Source organism: Haliotis rufescens, unplaced genomic scaffold (genome assembly GCF_023055435.1).
Source record: "Haliotis rufescens isolate VD_foot unplaced genomic scaffold, xgHalRufe1.0.p SCAF_8, whole genome shotgun sequence".
Classification (NCBI taxonomy): Eukaryota; Metazoa; Mollusca; class Gastropoda; order Lepetellida; family Haliotidae; genus Haliotis; species Haliotis rufescens.
Window position 1 is genome coordinate 26,335,127 of NW_025964372.1, and position 21,393 is coordinate 26,356,519.

Sequence of the window (21,393 nt, forward strand, 5' to 3'; positions counted from 1 at the left end):
GGGGCGAACCGGGATTCGAACCCACAATCATAGGTTTCTGGCGTGCCCAAGGGACGCAACCCTGCACAGCGAATCGCGGCGCCTTAGACGACTGGGCCACCCGTGCCCCCCAGAAATTTAGGCTGCTTGTGCTCTTACAATTTTATTTCTGAGGTAAGATGTCGGGTGAGCGTGACAGACACGGCACACTTAATCCAGCAGTGTAATGCCTGGCATTGTCTCGTTGGAACAGTATCCCTTGTGGCTATTTACCGAGAAAGGGAAGGACAACTGACTGCAGATTCACATCCAAGGATTTCTATGGATGGTGACAATACATGTTAAGATATGCTTGAAATGTTACCATTTTCGTCAATACCTTGTGTCATCACTGATTTTCCGGGATCCATCCATTCATAAAACGTTCACTATTTTGCCTCTTACGCCCAATGGAATATTTTTTAGCAGTAATAAAAACTCCAATGACATGCATCAACCAAGTTAGCGAGCCTGACCACCCGATCCCGTTAGTCGCCTCTTACGACAAGCATAGTCGCTTGTTACAGCAAGCATGGATTGCAAAAGACCTATTCTTTCCCGGGTCTTCACGGGTCTGACCGTCTTTGACACATTTTGTTTACGACAAAGTATGTGTGTACCCCAGTAACAAACAAATTTACTTTCTAATTACTACTCGCGCGAGGGTTACCTACTTTTCAGATTTCGCGCTGGGGGTCACATACGTCATCACCCCTTTGTTTCCCTATCCAGCTGTTGAGCGGGCTTTCGCAACCCCGTATACCTTACAAGTAAGTTTGCTTTTCACCGTAGCTCATCGCTACCCCAAGGAAAACCCCTCTCTCTAGATCTGTTCTGCTGATAACCTTGACATGATGCTCATCTGTTTTGGGGGGCGGTCGGGTAGCCTAGAGGTTAAAGCGTTAGCTCGTCATGGCGAAGACCCGGGTTCGATTCCCGACATGGGTACAATGCATTTCTGGTGTCCCCCGCCGTGATATTGCTGGAATATTACTAAAAGCGGCGTAAAACCATACTCACTCACTCATCTGTTTTTAAGAGCTATGATGTTTCGGGATCCAACAACTTGCTTTTTGTACCCTTCATGCATTTTCATCTTGTTCTGTGACCATAAATTTGTTTAATACAAAATCGTTTTGTTCAAAATTCGAGGAAAAAATACACGAGTGTGTTTTCAAACTGAAGTCCTTTAGCCAAGGTAATACAACTATCCAGCATCAAACAAAGTACACTTTGTATACAAAGTAGATTTGAAAGAGGAACTATCAAGCGCTTGCTGAGTCCTTCATTAAAGTGTGCATAAGTAGTGCATAATATATACGGGAGATAAAAAAAATCACGAAATATGAGTCATGTGAGCTAAAATTCTTTATTTCCAGTGCATAAAAGAATTAGTTTATAATCTCAACAATGTGTATCTCTATTCACACAAATTAATAACCAATTAATTCGGACAGTGTCTCAATTCTTTGAAGTACCCCATAATACCAAGCCCACCCCATAATCTCTAATGGTCCGTCCGACATGGACGTTCCATAACTGTAATTGTCCGAAATGTAGGACTACTGGAGAAATGAGTCAGTGATAGATAATTTCATAAGTATATGCTATTAAATACATGCTAACTATTTGAGAAAACATATTTAAAACAAAAGCTTTTGTAGGATTAATACGACAGCACGTGTTTTGAATCTATGCCATGAGCATTGCCAACATGATCAACAGCAAGGAAACCATACTGGTTCCTGCGGCACCGGAAGTGGGAAAGCCAAAGTCATTCTTGTTCACATCGCACATTCTCAGCTTGCCGAGGAACTCCAGTCCGGGTTTAGATCTAATCGTGAGACGTCTGACAAAGCCTGTGACATCTCCTCCACGCATGCATGGATGTTGCATGTAGTCCATGACCGCCATCTTGCATTCAGGTGTGCACATGTTGGAAGCGAGTTTGCAGTTGGTGTCGACTCCTTTATAGAGTGCCTTAGACTGAGCATCGGCTTGAAATAGAAATCCCCAGACGTTGCAATTCCCCACGGTGATGCTCTCACTCCCACACATGTTGATGCTTTTCCACGACACGCAATTGCTCTTCTTCAGAGCGTGCTCGGGATAATACCACAGGAACCCATAGCACATTTCATCAGATGTTGCATCGCCATGGAATACCCATTTCTTCTTATATGTCGACTGGAATGTGCAGGTGGTCACTAAGCTATCTCCAGGAAGAATTTGAACAGGTTCGTCATATCTGTAGCGACAAAAAGTATGGGCGTTATAAAAATGAAGGCAATTCAGAGTATCACTAAATGATGATCGTTACATCAGAATTCGTTATATCCTAGATGGATATATTACTGAGAATAGTTTATTTTTGAACAGTATGTACTATCTTTATCGTTATCTAACCGGTGCCTTCATTAACAGAAACGATGGCAGATATCCGGGAACCATTAACAATCATAATAATTTTGTTAACACTGAGTTGGTGAAAAACCCTTTGAACAATACTCTAGTTTTGTCGTGGCTTGCGTGACGCAAGTCTCAGACGTTTGCCACTTTGGTGTAACACATAAGTATGGTACCGTGTTGACAAACCTAGAAACATTGTCTGGACGAAACCACTTTCATTCGATTGGATGATTGTGTCCAAAGGTACAAAGATCTGCACATAGGATTGCAGCGCTTTAGGCGACTACATGTAGTTCCAATTAACTAATAGATAGAGAACCTAGGAAACAGTGACGGTACTTACAGTGAACAAAATAAGATTCATTGTACAGGAAAATCATTTTTTACCTTAACACATACTTAAAAACAAAAGCAAACAAATAAGCTAAAAACCCAATGGTGTCTGTGAAATGTTATATCGTCAGCACATCGATTAGGTGTCTCACTCTGGCCGTGTGGGTTCGAATCCCGGACGGGACTCAGCCCCCCAAAAGTAATAGAATCTGTTCTTTACTAAAAAGCATTTGTTACAATTGACCACTTTCTAAATGGCATTGTGTGTTCATAGCTTTCGGCCATGGTAGTCTTGCCAATTTACACTTGTCAGAGGGAGAGTATATGATCTGGACTTCCAGTTGTGGGACTTTCATTTTTGTGGAAGCCTCGATGGCTGAGTGGGATAGATCGCTGTGTGATGGCAATTAGGTGTCTCACCCTGGCAGTTTGTGTTCGAATCCCGGACGAGACTCAACCCAACAAAAGAGTACTAGAAAAGTACTGTACTTTACTGAGCACGTGTTATCAAACATATACAATTGACCAGTTTCTAAATGGCATTGTGTGTTAAACAATAGCTAGTTCGTCAATATCAATATCCGACATCGAACCAGTTGATGATCGTTTATTGGCAGGTGGGAATCTGTCGCAATTGTGACATGGTCAAAGGGTTGTTAGTTCTGAGCTGTTGAAAGTTCTGGCATTCATTGAAACCCAAACCATTTAGTCGCCTATCACAACCAATGCATTTGTTGCTGTGGACAATTCTCGGTCGGAATCTCCACATATTAAGTTCTTACTGAAAGTAGAGAGGGTTGTCATAGCTGTACTCTGGTTCATTGGTCAGATAGCGGAGCCTTTGTCCATTTCGGATATGCTCTACGAATCCTGCTTTGCCTGTAACGATAAACATATACATTGACTATCAATTGACTATTAACGCCAGTCTCCTAGTCATCACAGTTTCATACGTGTACGTGACCCACTAAACCTGCAACATATTAGCAATACGTAAAAATTTAAACGCCGCACTGGGCACTGGGCAATATTCAAGCTTTATAACCGCATTCTGTATATAATCGACAATCCTTTACCAGAGCTTTGTGTGCTGTTTAACGTCGCACTCAATAGTATTCGACTTATACTGAACAACAAAATTTCCTGTGACATTAAATAAAATTTAATGCAAAGTTATGTTTTTTTACCAAATCTGAAAACAATTTCGGTTGGCAACAGATAAAAGACTCCTGAAAGGGTTCAAATGGCTTAATTTGCCATACTGGCTTAAGAAAATGCGTGATTTCATAAAACAAAAAAAACAAAAAAAACATGAACATGCCAAAATGTCAATTTACAAATCAATAGCGTGTGTGTCCACCTCTGGTTGCGATGCAAGCAACACATCTTCGTCTCATGGAATGGACCAGTCGTCGCACAAAGTCTTCTGGGATAACTGTCCAAATCTTCTGGAGCATGTTTCGAAGTTCCTGGAGTGTTCGTCGAACTCGTGGTTGACGTCGAAGGCGCCGATCCATCTCCTCCCTCGATTGGTGAGAGATTAGGGGAGCGAGCCGGCCAGGGGATGATATTCACGTTGTTTTGTTGAAGAGAATCCTGAACATGTCGAGCAATATGAGGCCGGGCGTTAAAGATAATGCCTGGGCCATGACGACTCAAGACCGGTAGAACAACAGGGCTGATGATCTCGTCGCGGTAGCGCTGTCCATTGAGATTTCCCTCTACCACTATCAAACGGGTCCTCTGTCTTGCTGTAATCCGACCCCATACCATAACGCTGCCGCCCCCGAACCGATCTTCTTCCATGACACAATGATTGACGTAACGTTCACCTCAACGTCGGTACACTCGAATCCGTCCATCGCTGTAGCTGATGTGAAAACGAGATTCGTCAGTAAATAGAACTTTTCCCCACTGCATGGCCGTCCAATGTAGACGCTGTCTGCACCACTGTAGACGTGCTTGACGGTGGTTTCCTGTCAAAATGGGACGTCTGGCGGGTCTTCTGGCGACAATCCTTGCACATCTGAGGCGACGACGTACGGATTGTGAAGATAATCGTCGAAGGCTAGGGATGCTTCTTGCAGTCACGGTTGCTGGCTGGAATCGATTTCGTAGGTTTGTTGTTCGAATCCAGTTGTCTTGTCGATTATTGGTTACGCGTGGCCTGCCACTCAGAGGATGGTCTCTGACTGCATTCGTCTTGTTGCCAACGTTGCCATAAACACCAAATGGTGTTCCTGTGGATGTTAAATTGTCTTACAACATCACGTTGACTCGATCCTGCTTTAAGCATACCAATGACTCGCAGACGCTCATTTTCGGACAGACGTGGCATTACGTAATGTTGAATAATTGCGTAAATTTGATGTCTTTTACCTGAGTGGTTGTTGTCAGCACGATGCTAAACAATGCATATGGAATCCCGTTAACGCTCATGTTTTTATACCCATTCTTGCGTAGTGAAATGCCTGGGGCTTGCATAAAAGTCAACTTTTGCATGTTTTTTCTGTAGCAGTTGCGTTTTTGTGACTTGATTCCATACATGTACTACAATATTGAAAACCAAACTTTACATGTTTGAAAAATACACTAAAATATTGGTGTCACAGGAATTTTTCTTGTTGAGTATATATTCGAGCATCGACCTACGCTATTGGGATACAATCACAGGAATCAATAAAATGAGCGAGGTTGATTAGCACACCGATTTTGTTTCAGGTTTGTCACCATACCCGTACTCGTGTGAAAAAAACGACAACTGGAATATCGTTCTAAGCCCTACACACCCACCCCCTCACTCACTCAGTCAGTCACGATGTTTAAGAAACATGTCCTTTATCTTTCATGTTGCCAATGTCTTCGACCCGTGAAGATTCCGCCGTAGAATAGGTCTTCAGCACCCCATGCTTGCCGTAAAAGGTGACTGTGCTTATCATAAAAGGCGACTAACGGGATCGGGTCGTCAGACTCGCTGACCTGGTTCATGCATGTCATCGATCCCAATTGCGTGGATCAATGCTCATGATATTAATCACTGGATTGTCTGGTCCAGACTCGATTATTTACAGACCGCTGTCATATAGCTGGAATATTGCTGAGTGCGGCGTTAAACAACAAACCAAAACCAAAGCCAATGTCTTCAATACTTTAACGGTGAAAATTTCTTTTTTCCAGGATTGAACAATTTATGTCAAGATATTTAACCATCGTTTTTCACTGGATATAGATTGGCATGCTTGACACATGGACTTCATTCAAGTGCATTCGAGACATTTCAATAACAGTCTAGCCTATAGGTTATTGAATTAAATCAGAGATTGGTTTTATTTTTCCTTCCTAAGTGAGCTTGAAGGAAACGGTTTATTTGTTGCTTAACGCCACACACATTTAGGAAGGTTTGCAAAAGGTGTGTTTTATTCACATATTGTGGTACCTTTAAAGGGCATGGTAGAGTAGTGAGTGAGTGAGTGAGTGAGTATGGTTTTACCCCGCTTTTAGCAATATTCCAGCGATATCACGGCGGGGGACACCAGAAATGGGCTTCACACATTGTACCCATGTCGGGAATCGAACCCGGGTCTTAGGCGTGACGAGCGGACGCTTTAACCACTAGGCCACCCGACCGCCCCCCATGATAGAGTAAAACCACCTTCGAAGGTACTTGAACTGTTTGACACAGCGAATCGCATCCACTCTGGCTTCAATTAAAGGGAGGAAAATAACGAAACCATATGAACCACAAGTGTGATAGACATTACTTACCCAAATAATGCATATGGTTCAAGGCTGTTGGGACATAGATGGGCTCTGTCATCAACCTTTGGGTGCAGTCAGAAGTGCATTCCCCTCTGAAAGTGAGCTCCGGTCGTCCAGGGGGTATTGCTAGATGCCACTGTCCGAGCGACATGATAGAGCCATTATTCGGTCTCAGTTTGGGAGTGTAAAAGAAGGTCATTCCTGAACTATCCTTCCACCCACTCACCTCGTTCGGGTTGTTCCAGTGAAACTGAAAAAGCAGAATGGAAATGAAATTAACAGTGGAAGAGAAAGTTGTTGTCAGGCGTGATTGGTTGGCATGGCTCTGTGCATTCAGAGTGAAACTCTTTAATCTGGACAGAGATGAATGAACAGTTTTCCGGATCAATGGAATGTGAGAATGGTCTATCCCACAGCATGTACATGTATGTAAAGGTTCCAAGCCGTGAGAATCTGATTCGTGGATTTACACTGCTGTATGATTCAAGATACACACCATAATCCCGTCGAGGGGTTCCACTTTAGAATAGGTTACCAGGAGAATTACTAATTTGTCTGATCCTGATCCAGACTGGTCCAGAATATTTGCAGCGCTTAAAAGTAACAAAATATACGAAAGAAATACTGGTCACTTGTACCTCCAGGGCAAACCGGGTGAATTTTGATTTTCCAAATGATAGCCCAAACTTGTCGTTGAGACATTCTCCAGGAGACCCAACTGTCCATGCTCCCAATGCATCCGTGCATCCTCTCCCTGCATTCATGCCGCATTTGTATGGTGCGTTTGGAAGTGCCTCTGCAAAACAGAAATATGCATATCAATGTATACACTACACACCGTTTGAAAGAGATTTGTTTGCTTGCTTGTTGTTTAACATCACACTCAGGATCGGTGATTCATATCATAAGCAGCGCCCCACGCCGTTAGGGAATGATGACACTGTAGTCTGTCAACCACGTCAACGAACCTAACACGCATTAATGCGGCTCTTACGACCATTATCCTCACCCGGAATCGCCACATATTGCAAAGGGAAATCGTACAAAAGAAAATTTTCTATCTTATGTTTTTTTAAGTTTAACGCTGCAGTGAAACCGTCAACAAATTGTTGTCAACTTAAGGAAGGCTGTTTCAACGCACCTGTAGTGTCTGAGCAACCATAGACTACGACGTGATGCATGATGTTGTCGTTGTTGATGAGAGGCTTGCTTGCAATGTAGTGGTAGTCGCGGTCAGATGGGACGTCGAATATCATGCAGATATAGGTGGTCTCCACTGCCGGGACTTCCGTCTCAGGGAAGCGAATCGTGAAGTTCAGCACATCTGTAGCGGCAGAGATGAATAATTTAGACAAGTAGTTTTCTCTTTGTGTGTACACATACTCACAGACAGACAGACAGACAGATGGAATAATTGCAAAGGATACAACAAACTTACCTGGCGAGTTGATTGCATCACATTCCAGTTCTGTCCCTTTGCACGACACCCACGCATTCTTAGTTGCGCACGCGGCGGAGCTAAAGGGGTCACACACACCTGGAATATTTAATAATTACTTAAACCAAGGTCGTTCTCCACAAACCGAACAAACATTGTGTAAACGTGTGCACATAGGATATAAACGATTTTGTTGCTATTGTATCTGTACACCAAATCAGTGCTTTGAGTCCTTAATAAAAACGTCCTTAAAATGGCATCATGCCCGTCATTTACTTCTGACATGACACTGATGAATATAGGATGATCGTAATGACTATCAAGATGAATTAAAAAAACACTCTTGTTCAGGGTCAATGTGAAAATTAACCAGAATGCCGAATTGTCACATACTATAAAAGATTTAATCAAGATCCAGGTTAGAATAGGCCCTCATGCTTATTGAAAGAGGCATCATGCTTGAAAAAGGTTGCCTGATGGGATCGGTTGATCAGGCTCGTTTACTTGGTTGATGCATGTCATAGTATCCCAACTGCGTGGATCGATGCTCATAATTTCAATCACTGGATTGTCTGCTCCAGATTCGATTATTTACAGACCACCGACAAAAAGCTGGAATATTTCTGAGTGCGGGGTCAAACAACCAAAAGACACTCAAACAAATCTTATTTGTTACTCGGCTCATTATCAGGTCTAACACAGGATTCGCATCATGATTAGCTGATCCTTGCACAGCTAAGGAACGAGTTAACTGTAAAGACGACTGAGAACATAGTTCAATGCCAATAATAACAGTCAGGTAGTTAACTATTTTACCTCTCTGTGGGCAATATACCAGCTGTATCAACAGAGGTTTGAACATCATCAGGGCCATTTATTTGATACTCAACGCTCCACGGAGCCTGACTACAGTTCCTCTTAGTCGGCTCTTACAACAAGCATGAGTGAGTGGCACTTGGAATCACCAATGTTATATTTAGTGGGATGAAAATATATCTTCTTCATGTTGCATACCTGGGTGTGTTATCTGAGTCGTCCTGGAAGGGACATTGCCACTGCCTGCAATCCACTCACAGTCTGGGTCACCCAACTCTTGACCGTTGGTCATTCCATCGCCATCAGAGTCTAAACGGCACAAGGCTTGTGTCCACTTGATACATAGAATATAAAACATTATGAACATACATAAACTGAAAACTTGCACTTTGCGACAGATGGTCACGGGACTATGACTATTTTGTTCAATAGTTTTGAGAATATAAGACACTGGTCGCAAAATGTATGAGCATATTTTTTACAGCTATTTTTGTAGCATGGCGCGGAAACCCTTACTTTGTCGGTGCTCATGGGAGTTTACCTCTTTAGTCTATGGAGAAGATGTTTGACTTCGGGTAACATAAAGGAGCCTCCACTCGAATCCCATCACAGGATATGGAAATTTAGTATGGACACGAGACTATTATTATTTTGCTCAATTGTAATTTTTTATAATATACACCAATCGGTCGCTAGATTTAAAGAAATAACTCCTGAACTAATACTTTTATCAGTAGCCTACCGTATGTCCATGGGCAGCGAAGTCTTTGCCAAAGTCGTTTCGGCTTCCACCTCCAAGAGTGTTGATGTGGCCCAGACCATGCCAGTACAAGTTGGCTCTGCAAGGATGTGGAACCCGCTCTCCATTTGGAAGGCGCTTCCGGTATTCGCCATACCCTGACACACCGCACGTCCCAAGAAGCAACAGGAGAATTGTCAGCGTCCTGGCAATAACATGAGTACTGTATGGTAGTGGTCAAACAGCTACATAAATTGAGGACAAGCAATGTGTTTGTCAGTTAGTTAATAAAGTGAATGTTGTTATCACACTTTATTACAGATAATGACCAAATGTACCGTTGTATTTGGGCTCAAACCATACCTGGAGTACTGTTTATAAGCCTCTTTATGTATCGATCAATAGTAAATGTTAAACTAGGTCTGTGGCAATAAAAGGTCCAACATAGTGACTCACCCATGAACGAGTAATACCTGTGAGCCATTCATATACTTTACACCGCCATTATGCCATTATGTTAATGCGCCCAATTGAATCTGTTTGTTGTGTTTGTTCACAACTACAGTTTCCTAGACAGACGTTCATGCACTCAGATGATGTTTACTGAAGGTGCATGTTGTCTGTTGGAATACTAGACATACAAAGTCGAATAAATAGTTCATGTATGGTTTATATGAGAGGGCATTATTTTAAGTATTGACACCGTAAGGATTTCATCAACCTATGCTGGTAGAAGTATGTGACTTAATGGCGCAGGCGATCAGATTTGGTTGATTGCGTGTCAGTATCAACTATGTTACATATGTTAAATAATACCCGTAAAAACTGCAATCATACATAAAATATGAAAAGCTGTTGACATTGCAAGTAGATGTTACTCATGTGTACACATACAACCCTTTTGTGAGACCATTATTTTATAACATAAAGGCTTGCAAACTTTTGGAGAATGTTGTTTGTGTCTGTAAGGTCATGTCGGTGTTGTTCTCCGTTGTCAAGGTGGAGAGCGGGCCTCTCGATCGCGAAGCTGTCCGCATATGTTTGTGTGATTGTGTGAAAAGCACACCGAGATCATATCAGTTATATATGTGTCAGTTATATAAAGTGAGTCCATGAGCTGTCACTGATGCGGATTTTGAAAAGAAAACCCACACCTGTTAAAGGATGGCGTGTCAGTTAAAGGGAGACAGCACATTCTGATGCCCATTTCTTATACTGTGTCGGTTTATATGTTGTTTTTGACGAGTGCCACCAGTTGGGCAGGATACGCTCACCTTTCTGCGAACACCCTGTATCATCACTATTTGATAGTATTCATAAACACTTGCTCATGATATAGCCGGAATCGAACAATCCCCTCTGCCATTTGGCAGAGAGTTCTTATGAATATGATTTTGCCGCTTTTATCTGATGCCATCTCTTGAAACTGAGACATTGTGTCTTGATCGGATTTTGTATTGATCCCATCTGGGATTTCAACCCAGACCTGCAGATCCTGACACGGGTACGTGTGTGAGAACTTTATGTCATCTTGGTTTTTCAATATTATTATTGAGAATAAATATTTATATGTTCATGAATGTAAATACGAGCAGCATAACTCACGGTGTCTTAATGAATTCTGCGTGTCGCGTTTTTAGTTTCCCTTTTATGTTCTTGAAAGTTGACAATTGACTCCATGGCTTTTCATAAGATAATGTGTTGGTCATTTTCCACAAGTACTTTGCTCTCCCACGGAAGACAACAAAGCCTATTCGAGGGAAAACACCGCTACAATGGAGAATCCAGGCTAAGGTGAACTATTCACTGAATACTGCTTTCACACTATTCATAATGTTATTTGTAAAAGGAGCATACTTATAGAATAGCCACGTCACTTTGACACTTTCATTTCATAACTTATTAAAAACGAATCAATGCTTCTTAAGATTTTATTAATAAATTTACGGATTAGTAAAAACAAATACATATCACTCGCCAGTCAGGCCTGGGGTTACTTGCTACATTTGCCAGCCATTTGATATTCGTGGGTGGGATGGGATTTTGTCTAGAGATTAGTTATCTTTCAGTTACAGGTGCAAAACCAGATATTTTAAAAAATACAAATATGAGCCTGACTATTTTTGTAAGAAAGACACCTTGCAACAATATAATTTTGTGGCAGATAAGTCGGGTTTTTCAACACTGAAGCATAGTCATTATTTTCGGTGCCTTAAAGGGACACGAACCTATTCAAGAAATAATTTTAAAAATATCAAATTTCAGATTTTCTTTCACACCAATGATAGCATTCGCAGTAGAATAGTGAATGGGGGTTCTAGCTCACTACCACCTAGGCCAGATTCGCCCACCAATAGTGCTTCTACATAGGTATTTTTTTTATGCAAATTAAGCGATGCGATCCAATGATCATCACGGATCAAGATGTATATCGAGGAAACAATTTTGTTTTTAAACTCCAACCAGTTCTTTGGTTCTTTGGCACGGAATACATGGTACGCTTGCTGTCACCCCTGTCCTATTACCTTTTTTTCTCATCTTCACTAATACGCCTGGTCTCACGAGATTTTGATCGAATCTCCTGCTTCATTGCATTGTATTTGGTGAGTTATGACAACACTAAATGAAACTCCTCCACGAATATCTTGCAATCAGCCAGTGCTGTTGAAATATGATCCTCAATGCTATTTCACTTTGCTTCGGCAAGTACACAAATGTACACTGTCATGTTTTTAATGCTTTCTTTTGCAACTTACGAGAAATAAATTTAAGAGCTATTCCTGCAAGTCCAGATACTCCAGCTGCTACTTCAATGCCAAGTACGATAGGCGTGGCAATTATAGTTGATAATAAACCAACACCGGCTGCACCAAATCCCATGCTAGCTGTTACAAGTGCAGTGTCAACTTCGTCGAGAGCATTTACAGCTCTGCCATACTTTTTGTATGATCCAAGTCTAGAATCATGCTCCTTCTCTATTTGATGTTTTATTTCATTTATTTGATGTAATCGAAATCCATCAACAGTATCCATCTTTTCAGATGCTACATCGAATGCTGGATATAAACCCATAATATATAAAACACAATAGTGTTTAATTGGTCTTGCGTAAATGTCTTGAGAGTATACATCAGTCTTATTAAATGTATATTATATGGCATAAATATCTTAGAAAGCAAAATGCCCAACCCCCTATTAACTTGGATCCCCTCAAGGCTTGCAACGGAACTTCCTCCTAGATAAACAATAATACTGCAATGTTGACGTTCATGTTTCTTTGACCATTTAATTGATAGACCCGGTAATATCTCTATGGCATCTTCTGGCGACCCCCCAACAAGACTTCAGTAATAATTGTAGAAAGATCTGGTATACCATTCAAGTTATTTTTTACATCATTGATTTCAGTAACCATATTTAAGCTATTATCTTTGAATACTGGACGACTCAATAACATATAGCCTCGGTCATCTGGCAGGGGAACGACTGACACACTCTTACGTTTTGAGGGAATATAAGCCCCGAGTACGATCCCACTATTCATTATCTTAGTTAAATTATGTCTCCTACACGTCGTCACATATGGTAGGGCAATGACGATATTCAGTAGCCATTCGATTTTTGTTTCAAGCAAAGTCCATTTATTGATATCAGCATGATAAAGATTGTATAAAGTGTTTTTAAGGAGTCCACTCACGTCGACATCATTTAAATCCCCTAAATGAGTAGTGGGGGCACTAGGTGCTGTGAACATCTTTTTCCTTGTATACATTATCTTGTAGCTGTAAAGCATATAACTTGCCATTGGTACCGGGTTTTACTCAAATCCGTCTGTGTCTCCCAGATCGGAAAGTGCAATTGTATTACATTGTCTAAGGTTATGCGTTCCAGGACCTGAAGAATCAACCATTATTTATGATATGGTGTGTCACACTCATATATCCTATATGTACAGGTAGATAGATGTTTGACATCTAATACAGAAATTTTGAGATCTGTAATAATGCCCCGTCTTAACTTCTTATACAGCAATGATGAGAAAGATTATGTTCTACGACTATTGAATTTTTCAATTTTGACTGGAATAGCTCTTAGCAGAGTTGAAGGACTTTCAGTATAGTATCAGTTGTACTGATCTGATCAAGATGGATGCACAACTCTTGATAGGGAACTATACTGGGTAATTTACTCCAAGCACTGTTGTGAGGGGTGCTACTTCTCTTATAAATCAAAGTGTAAAGTCCCTGTGCTCAACTGCTTAACATCAGCACCCCATTCGACTCATATTGTGTGAGACTAGCTCCCAAAGGCTTTAAAATTTCATCTTTGAGTGAGCATACACTGTAATACCCATCAGATATAGTGCGACGTTCTTTTTCTAGTTATAACATATCATACTTAAGCTCTTCAGACTGTGCCGACTGAACGTGGAACAACGGTGGCTGCCATAGATAAAGATAATTTGGAAGACTACCACAACATGCGAAGAAGGGCTCTGATTGTCTTGAAGATATCTTGGCAACCTATGATAATTCCACATTAGTAGTTGGGGACAGGACTACAGATCCGGAAGTGGTTCTGCGCATGCACGCGAAGAGGGCATTGTGGGTAATTCGTGCGCACTCAAGATGGCGGCACTTCCGGTTCCGAGGGGGCATCTCTCCATCCAAGATGGCGGTGGTGGGAAGGCGGGAAGGAGGAGTAGGGAGGAGAGTGGAGGAGGAGGGAGGAAGAAGATGAGGAGGGAGGAAGAGGAGGACGAGGAGGAGGAGGGTGAAGAGAGTCTTTCCTCCTCTTCCTTCTCCGGGGAATGTAGCTGGGGTGTATCCTCCAGTCAGGGAGACTTGCCAGTATGTCTACATGGTTCGTCTAGGCATGGTTCACGATGGGAAAGATTCACAAGTGATACTGACCCCACTCGAGGAATCCCTTTTTATAGGAGAAGGACCGAATTGAACATCGCTGCACGCTGATTGACCCGATAAGCTGCGGGCTGATTGATCAGTTCCGCCAAACTGAGTCCAAACCGACCAGACCCTTGTGAATCAGGACCAGGAGCCTGTGAATCAGAGCAACGCGTATGGTGTAGTATGGCCGCCTTCTTAGGATGACGTTTCCGTTTCCCTATCCTGTTCATCTTTCCTCCAAACGGCCCTTTTCAGGGCAACCCATCTCTCCCGAAAGATCGCTTTTCAACCTTGCTTTCACTACCCTCCACCACCACCACCACCACCACCACCCATCAAACCAAAACAAAGAACCCGCCTCCCTCCCTCCCTCCTCCCGCCTTCCTCCTCCTTCCCGCCTTCCTGCCGCCGCCATCTTGGATGCACCGAGCCGCCGTCTAGGATGGGGAGATGCCCCCTCGGAACCGGACGTTCCGTCCTCTTGGAGGCGCACACCTCCCGGAACCGGAAGTGCCGCCATCTTGGAGGTACACACTCCTCCCCGGAACCGGAAGTGACGCCATATTGGATGCGCACGCATTACCCACAATGCCCTCTTCGCGCATGCCCAGAACCGCTTCCGGATCTGTAGTCCTGTCCTCAACTACAGTACTCACACTACAGGCACCATCCTGGGAGTACCATATTAGAGAATTACCAGGCCTTCACAAGGCAATGCAAACAATGCAGGGATCACTCATCAATAATATAGCCAAGCTAGATGAACTCGACAAGCATATATCTTATGAGAACAAAACTTACACGGGCAGACGATGAATTCAGTAGACTCTGTTTTGCGGAAAGATTGCATAACTTAGAAGACAAAAGATCAGTCCTCTTGGGAGCTGCTTCCACTGATGGAAAAGCACTTTGCTCATAAATCAGCCGAATTCGAGGAACTATTGATTAGGTCCTCAATGATGATACTACACTGGTCGAAAGAATTAAAACATTGTTCAGAGAACAAGGAATAACCATTACCAGTATTTTTAACCGCATTGGGATGCATTGTATCAACTCCCGCATTAAATGGCGGTGACACACCTCCTAGTGATAAGGATGGTGTAAAAGAGTGGATAGAAAGGCAATTAGAGGCATTAGGGGAAGCACAAGGAAAGCTCTCTGGGAAAGCCACGTCTGCACTTCCCGGTATAATAGGGAGTATTGTAAACTGACGGCCAAAAGAAACGTAACCAACGATATTTCTAGGATAAAATATGACCAACACAATTTGAAGCAGCAATAACAATTGTATTGTAGAAATTCATCATTCAGAACAGTAAAATGCCAATTTACTAATTCAACAACAAAGTCCTTGACCTCCAACAGGGACATTTCTTGACAAGGAGTCATTCGTCCAGTATTCGATCAACAACATTGGTTACAACTTTAAGGTGACGACGGCCCAGACCGTTCAATACGGGATATGACCTTCATGACCGGCAATGCATCTTCGAATGTGGCGTCGAACTGAGTAGACAAGCGTCCTCACATCAACTGCAGGTAACCGATTCCATTCCTCACGGAGGGCAACGATCAACGCTTGTCTCGTGAAGGGAGGATGTTGGCGTTTCCGAAGACGACGCCCAAGCTGGTCCTTGAGATGTTCTATGGGTGACAGATCTGGTGATCGAGCTGGCCACGGCAGGACAGTCACGTTGTTGGCGTTGAGGAAGACTCTAGTAATACGGGCTTTATGGGGTGTGGCGTTATGTTGTTGGAACACCGTCCGTTGTTGACACTGGATGAAAGGAAGAACCACTGGCCGTAAGATATCGTCAATGTAGCGTTTTGATTGCCTTTGATGCTTACAAGTTCCGTCTTCTCGTCCCCGCAAATGCCGCCCCAGACCATCACACTTCCGCCCCTGTAAGGTTCCGGCTCCTGGACGCAACAAGGAGCCGTACGTTCACCACGTCGTCGATAAACTCGCGTCCGCCCATCAGGTTTGAAGAGTTGGAACCTGCTCTCGTTACTAAACAGCACTCGCCGCCATTCCCTTTTTTGCCATCGCTGAGTTTGCCTGCACCACGTCAATCTGGCACGTCGATGTTGACGGGTCAAGGTCATGCCCTTGAAAGGGCGATAAGCCCGGAGACCATAATGTCATAGTCGTCTCGTCACTGTTTGTCTGCTGACCGGATGTCCTAAGCTGTTGCCAGCTGATGACGTCACAGTAAGAAATCTGTTCCTCAGATGAAGTACCCGTACAAAGCGGTCATCCTGCGGGGTCGTGACCTTTGGTCTGCCATTCCGTGGTCTGTCTGCGGTTCTGCCAGTCTGTCGGAGACGTGCGACCCGTCTGGTAATGGTCATCTTGGAGCAGTTCATGTTAATGGCAACCTCTCTCCGTGTCGCTCCCATCTGCAGCATACCTATGGCTCTCTCCCTCTGGACAGCGGTCAGTCTTGGCATGTTCGTTGGTGTTAATCATCGCAACCAATGATAGGGAACAGATCCGTGCGTAATTTATACCCGGAAATTGCACGATAATTTGGGAAAGAATGTTTTCAAAAATTGCTGAAAAACACCAATATCTCCCAAAATCCGCAAAGCACGTGCAAAGAACGACAGAGAACATGAAGGCTGTATTCGTGAGATGTGTTCTTTACTGTTTGTGAACAGGTTGGCATCTTTGTTTCAAAGTGGCAAATCAGTTAAATGTTGGTAACGTTTCTTTTGGCACTCAGTTTATCTTGGATCTTGAATGTATTAGCCAAGACTGCCACTTGTCTTAGTCCGCATAAGACTATTTATCCAAATCATGAGTAAACCAGCTGTGACTCCACCCTCTAGATCTATAAGCGCTGTTTTTCATCGACATGTTGTTTATTCTTGGCGGCAATATGTGGCTGTTGCACTTCTGTTTTTGGTTTAATTAAAGTAGATGACAGTGGCTTGACTATTCCTGTTTCGCCTGTATTTGGTTGCTTTATTAACACAGTGTTAAGATCTGAATTGAAACCTAATGTTTGCTTATCGGTAGCAGCCACAATTTTATTATAATAACCTGCTACTTGACCGAGCTGAAGTTGCATGTTAATCAGTGACATGTACAGACCTATTCCAAAAACATAGTCTACTTTACATTCGACATACTGTAGTACATCTTGGTATCACCTGATAGCCGAAGGTAGGTCAACGGGTGATGAAATAACATCCTCTACCTTCCCAGTAGACTGCTTTTGCGCATTAAAAGCTGTTCCCGCGGCCATGATGTTTGAGCGTGTTTGTGACTAGGCACCAAGGAGATACCATACATAAGTTCTGATTGAGTTAATTCTTTCAACGCTGGGGAGAGTTAAACCTTAAGCTCCTACAAGCTCATGAATAACTCAGTATTTGGTAAAACTAAGGAGAATCTAAGGAAGTGTGTTGGTCAGATCTAAAAGGAAAAAAGACCTAGGAAAGTTATAGCTAGTACAGCTGTTATCAGAAGTAAGATATTTGATAATGACTTAGTGGCACTACATATGCTGAAGAGTAATATTAAGTTCAACAGTCTGGTGTACGTTGGTATGAGTATTCTTGACTTGTCAAAACACTTAATGTATGACTTTTATTGCAACGAACATAAGAAGCAATACGGTGGTAGATACGAGGTGTTATATACCGATGCTGATTCTTTGTTGATGGAAATACAAACCAAGAATGCGTTTGAAGATATGGCAGAAAAAATAGATATCTATGATACGAGCGATTACCCCCAAAAATAATCCATTGCACAGCGCAGTAAATAAAAAGGTATTAGGTAAGATGAAGGATGAATGTGCTGGAACTCCTATTGCATAGTATGTTGGATTAAGACCTAAGATGTATTCTATAAAGAAATCTGATAATGAGGAGTTAAGAAAAGGTGGGCGTTTTTTTCACCACGTCTGATTGTGACATCACACTTTGTTAATAGTTTAGTTACTGATCCCATAAACCCGCGACCAGGATCGAAATAAATTAGGCCATTTTAATGGCCCGCGTTTATATATGTGGCTCAGTGCATTAGCTACTTCTGTTGGATCTTTTGAGGTTAAAGTTTCAGCCTCTTTGTACCGACTAGCTACATCTACAACGGTTATAGCGTATTTATATTTTTTGTGTCTTACCTTTTCATGAGGAAGAAACAAGAGGTCAGTCTGATGAACGTCATTCGTTGTAAAAATATCAAACCTTTTCCTCGGTATATATCTCGGTGCTGGTAAGTATATTTCCATATTACTTGTTTCTTTAACCAATCCTTGGCCACACCTCTAGATACCTTGGCTGCAGTGGCTATTTTTTGTATTACTCCTATACCTTTCCAATATCCTCGCGGGCTATAGTAAATTTTATCTATTATTAATTAATATTAATCTTTCTTTTAATACAATCCATGACGATAATTGGATCGCATCGCTTAATTTGCATAAAAAAATACATCTGTGGTAGCATTATTGGGGGGAGACTCTGACCTAGATGGTAGTGAGCTAGAACCCCCATTCCCTATTCTACTTTCGGATATTTCACTAAAACGCCTTTCGTTTGTTTGTTTGTGTTGTTTAAAGCCGCACTCGGCAATATTCCAGCTTCTGGCGGTCTGTAAAAAATCGCGTCTTGACCCGACAATCCAGTGATTGCCATCATGAATGTCGATCCACGCCGTTGGGATACGATGCCATCCATCGATGATGAACATCCAAAATTGATGAAATAGAATAAATTGACTAGGAGCTATAACAATGTACATATTATTACAGTTATACACATATACCAAGATCCCGTTATATTTATAATTAGTTGATGTAACGCAACTGTATAACTCATCATATTCAGTTTGTAATTAGATCAAATTCAAGTGAATAGAGCTTCACTCACCCGATCATGGCTGCGCCAGCCTAAGGAATTACACACTATCTGTACCCCCGGTATACACAGATATCGTTATATATATATACAGCATTGTGAAATGTGTCTCGTCAGGATCATGTGATGGGAACATGCACGATGCAGTTCAGAAAACACAACCCTCCTGAGTCTGTTTGACAAAGTGGTTATTAGAGCGTGGATTGTCCTTTTGTGAACGGGTGAAATAAACAAGTCATTGCTCAATACGACCTTGGGTACTCTCGGTACTTATGTCCCTTCAAAATGTGTTCGGCCATGGGAGCCGTGCCTGGGTTAGATCGCTGACTTTGTGTGCTGGCGATTAGGTGCCTCACTCTGGTAAGTGTAGGTTCGAATCCCGGACGGGACTCAACCCAAAAAGTACTAGAATCTGTACTTTACTAAGAAAGTGTTATCCCATATATAACATTTGTTAACTTCTAGGTAGTCCAAAGCCTTTGTTATAAAAGTATATCATACATCAATCACTGGTTCAGGACAATATTATCAAGTTTTTCAAAAAAAGAGAGAATTTCAGGGCTTTTGTTTCCAAGACAGGAGTTGGGAAAGTTAATTGCATCCCAATTTCTGATGGATTGGCAACAGTGGAACCGAGATCAGTTTCCTATCTGGATCTATGAAATGATGGCAACGTCTGCTTAATATTATAATTTAGTCGACAGTGTTCTGCTATAGTAAACAGATTACTGTCATATTCCAAACTGGTGATGTCTATTTAGACTAATGCTTAGTCTCTAAAATATATAATCTTCATAAAAACAAATAACTCCATTGAAATTGAAGAGGAGCCCCAGTGAAATGGGAGTTTAAGTGATGAACCTGTGGAAAATCTAGACTTGCTTCATATAGAAAGGACTGAGCAAAAGGGAAAATGATATGGTTCAGGGAATTTGAGACAGACTAGTGTCTATTCTATGGATATCTAAGCTGCCACTCAAACCGATCCAAACGGGGCCCGAAAGCTTATTGTATGTTATAAAGTCATATGGAAGTGGACCAGAATTATTCATTGTATTGCGTACGATTACATTATATTAACTTTTAAATCGGGGAAAATGATTTAAAAGGAGAAACACACACACACACACACACACACACACACACACACACACACACGACACACGACACACACACACACGACACACACACGACACACACACAAAATGATTTTGTTTCTAAAATGTTACCTCGAGAGTCAGTAGGAAACTAGAAATTATTGCCTTTGTTCTGTAAAATTCTTTGTTGCCATTAAATATGTGGAATAAGGTTTTTACTTTTGTAAAATGATCTCTCTTATCTGTCTGTACCTTCAAGTTACTGCCCTCACCCCCTGCAATTTTCCGTCCAATATTGCCAAGCAGGTCACCCACAAGGAGCCATATGGTTGCTGATGAGCGAGGGGAAAGGTCGCCTGCATTCCACCAGTCCAGTTATATACTGTGCCAAGCACAATATGTTGTGAATGAGTGGCCCTGCTGTCGCCAAACATTTTGTAACAATTTAGCAAACTTTGATATGTAAACAGCAAATATAATTCAGTTTTATGTCATCTTGATATATCAGTTGAATCCTACTTGATCTGTGAAGATCCGGTTTAGAGTAAATCTTCAGCACCCCATGCTTGCCTCTAGAGGCGACTATGCTTGTCGTAAGAGGCGACTAACGGTACCGGCTTGTCAGGTTCGCTGACTTGGTTGATGCATGTTATCCTATCCTAATTGCATGGATCGATGCTCATGATATCAATCACTGGATTGTCTGGTCGAGACTCGATTATTTACAGATGACCGTCATATGTAGTTGGAATATTGCTGCGTGCAGCGTTAAACAAAAACAAAAACAAAAACCGGATCCTACTTATTTTGTTGATACCATAAACATCAATCAAAGTTTCGTTTGAGCTGGCATAAATATCATAAAATAAGTAGCAATTCTATACTCATAATTCCCTCGTTAAATGTTCTTCATGAATAATGTAAATCATGAAACTGACGCAATAATGAGTCACCGCATTAATGCGAGTATAGGTAGATCCCTGGCTTAAATTGCGTCATGAA

The 21,393-nt window shown here is 42.0% G+C and overlaps 1 protein-coding gene across 1 annotated transcript; it reads right to left on the reverse strand.

Annotated features, from left to right (window-relative positions):
• Positions 1-1,368: 1,368 nt before the first annotated feature.
• Positions 1,369-19,435, reverse strand: LOC124143453 (DBH-like monooxygenase protein 1). The gene is made up of 9 exons (XM_046512428.2): positions 19,307-19,435; positions 9,516-9,717; positions 8,972-9,107; positions 7,958-8,056; positions 7,661-7,843; positions 7,158-7,315; positions 6,526-6,769; positions 3,543-3,639; positions 1,369-2,266 (listed from the first exon to the last, which is right to left on the reverse strand). Exons 1-9 carry the CDS (start codon positions 19,312-19,314, stop codon positions 1,711-1,713), a joined length of 1,683 nt encoding a protein of 560 aa, XP_046368384.2. The 5' UTR covers positions 19,315-19,435; the 3' UTR covers positions 1,369-1,710.
• Between the last annotated feature and the right edge of the window lie 1,958 nt (positions 19,436-21,393).

Coding starts and splice junctions, on each gene's coding strand:
- LOC124143453 (XM_046512428.2), bottom strand. Junction 7,316..7,660: donor TGGTTGCTCAGACACTACAG/GTGCGTTGAAAC, acceptor TCTGTTTTGCAG/AGGCACTTCCAAACGCACCA. Junction 2,267..3,542: donor GACAACCCTCTCTACTTTCA/GTAAGAACTTAA, acceptor TTGTCGCTACAG/ATATGACGAACCTGTTCAAA.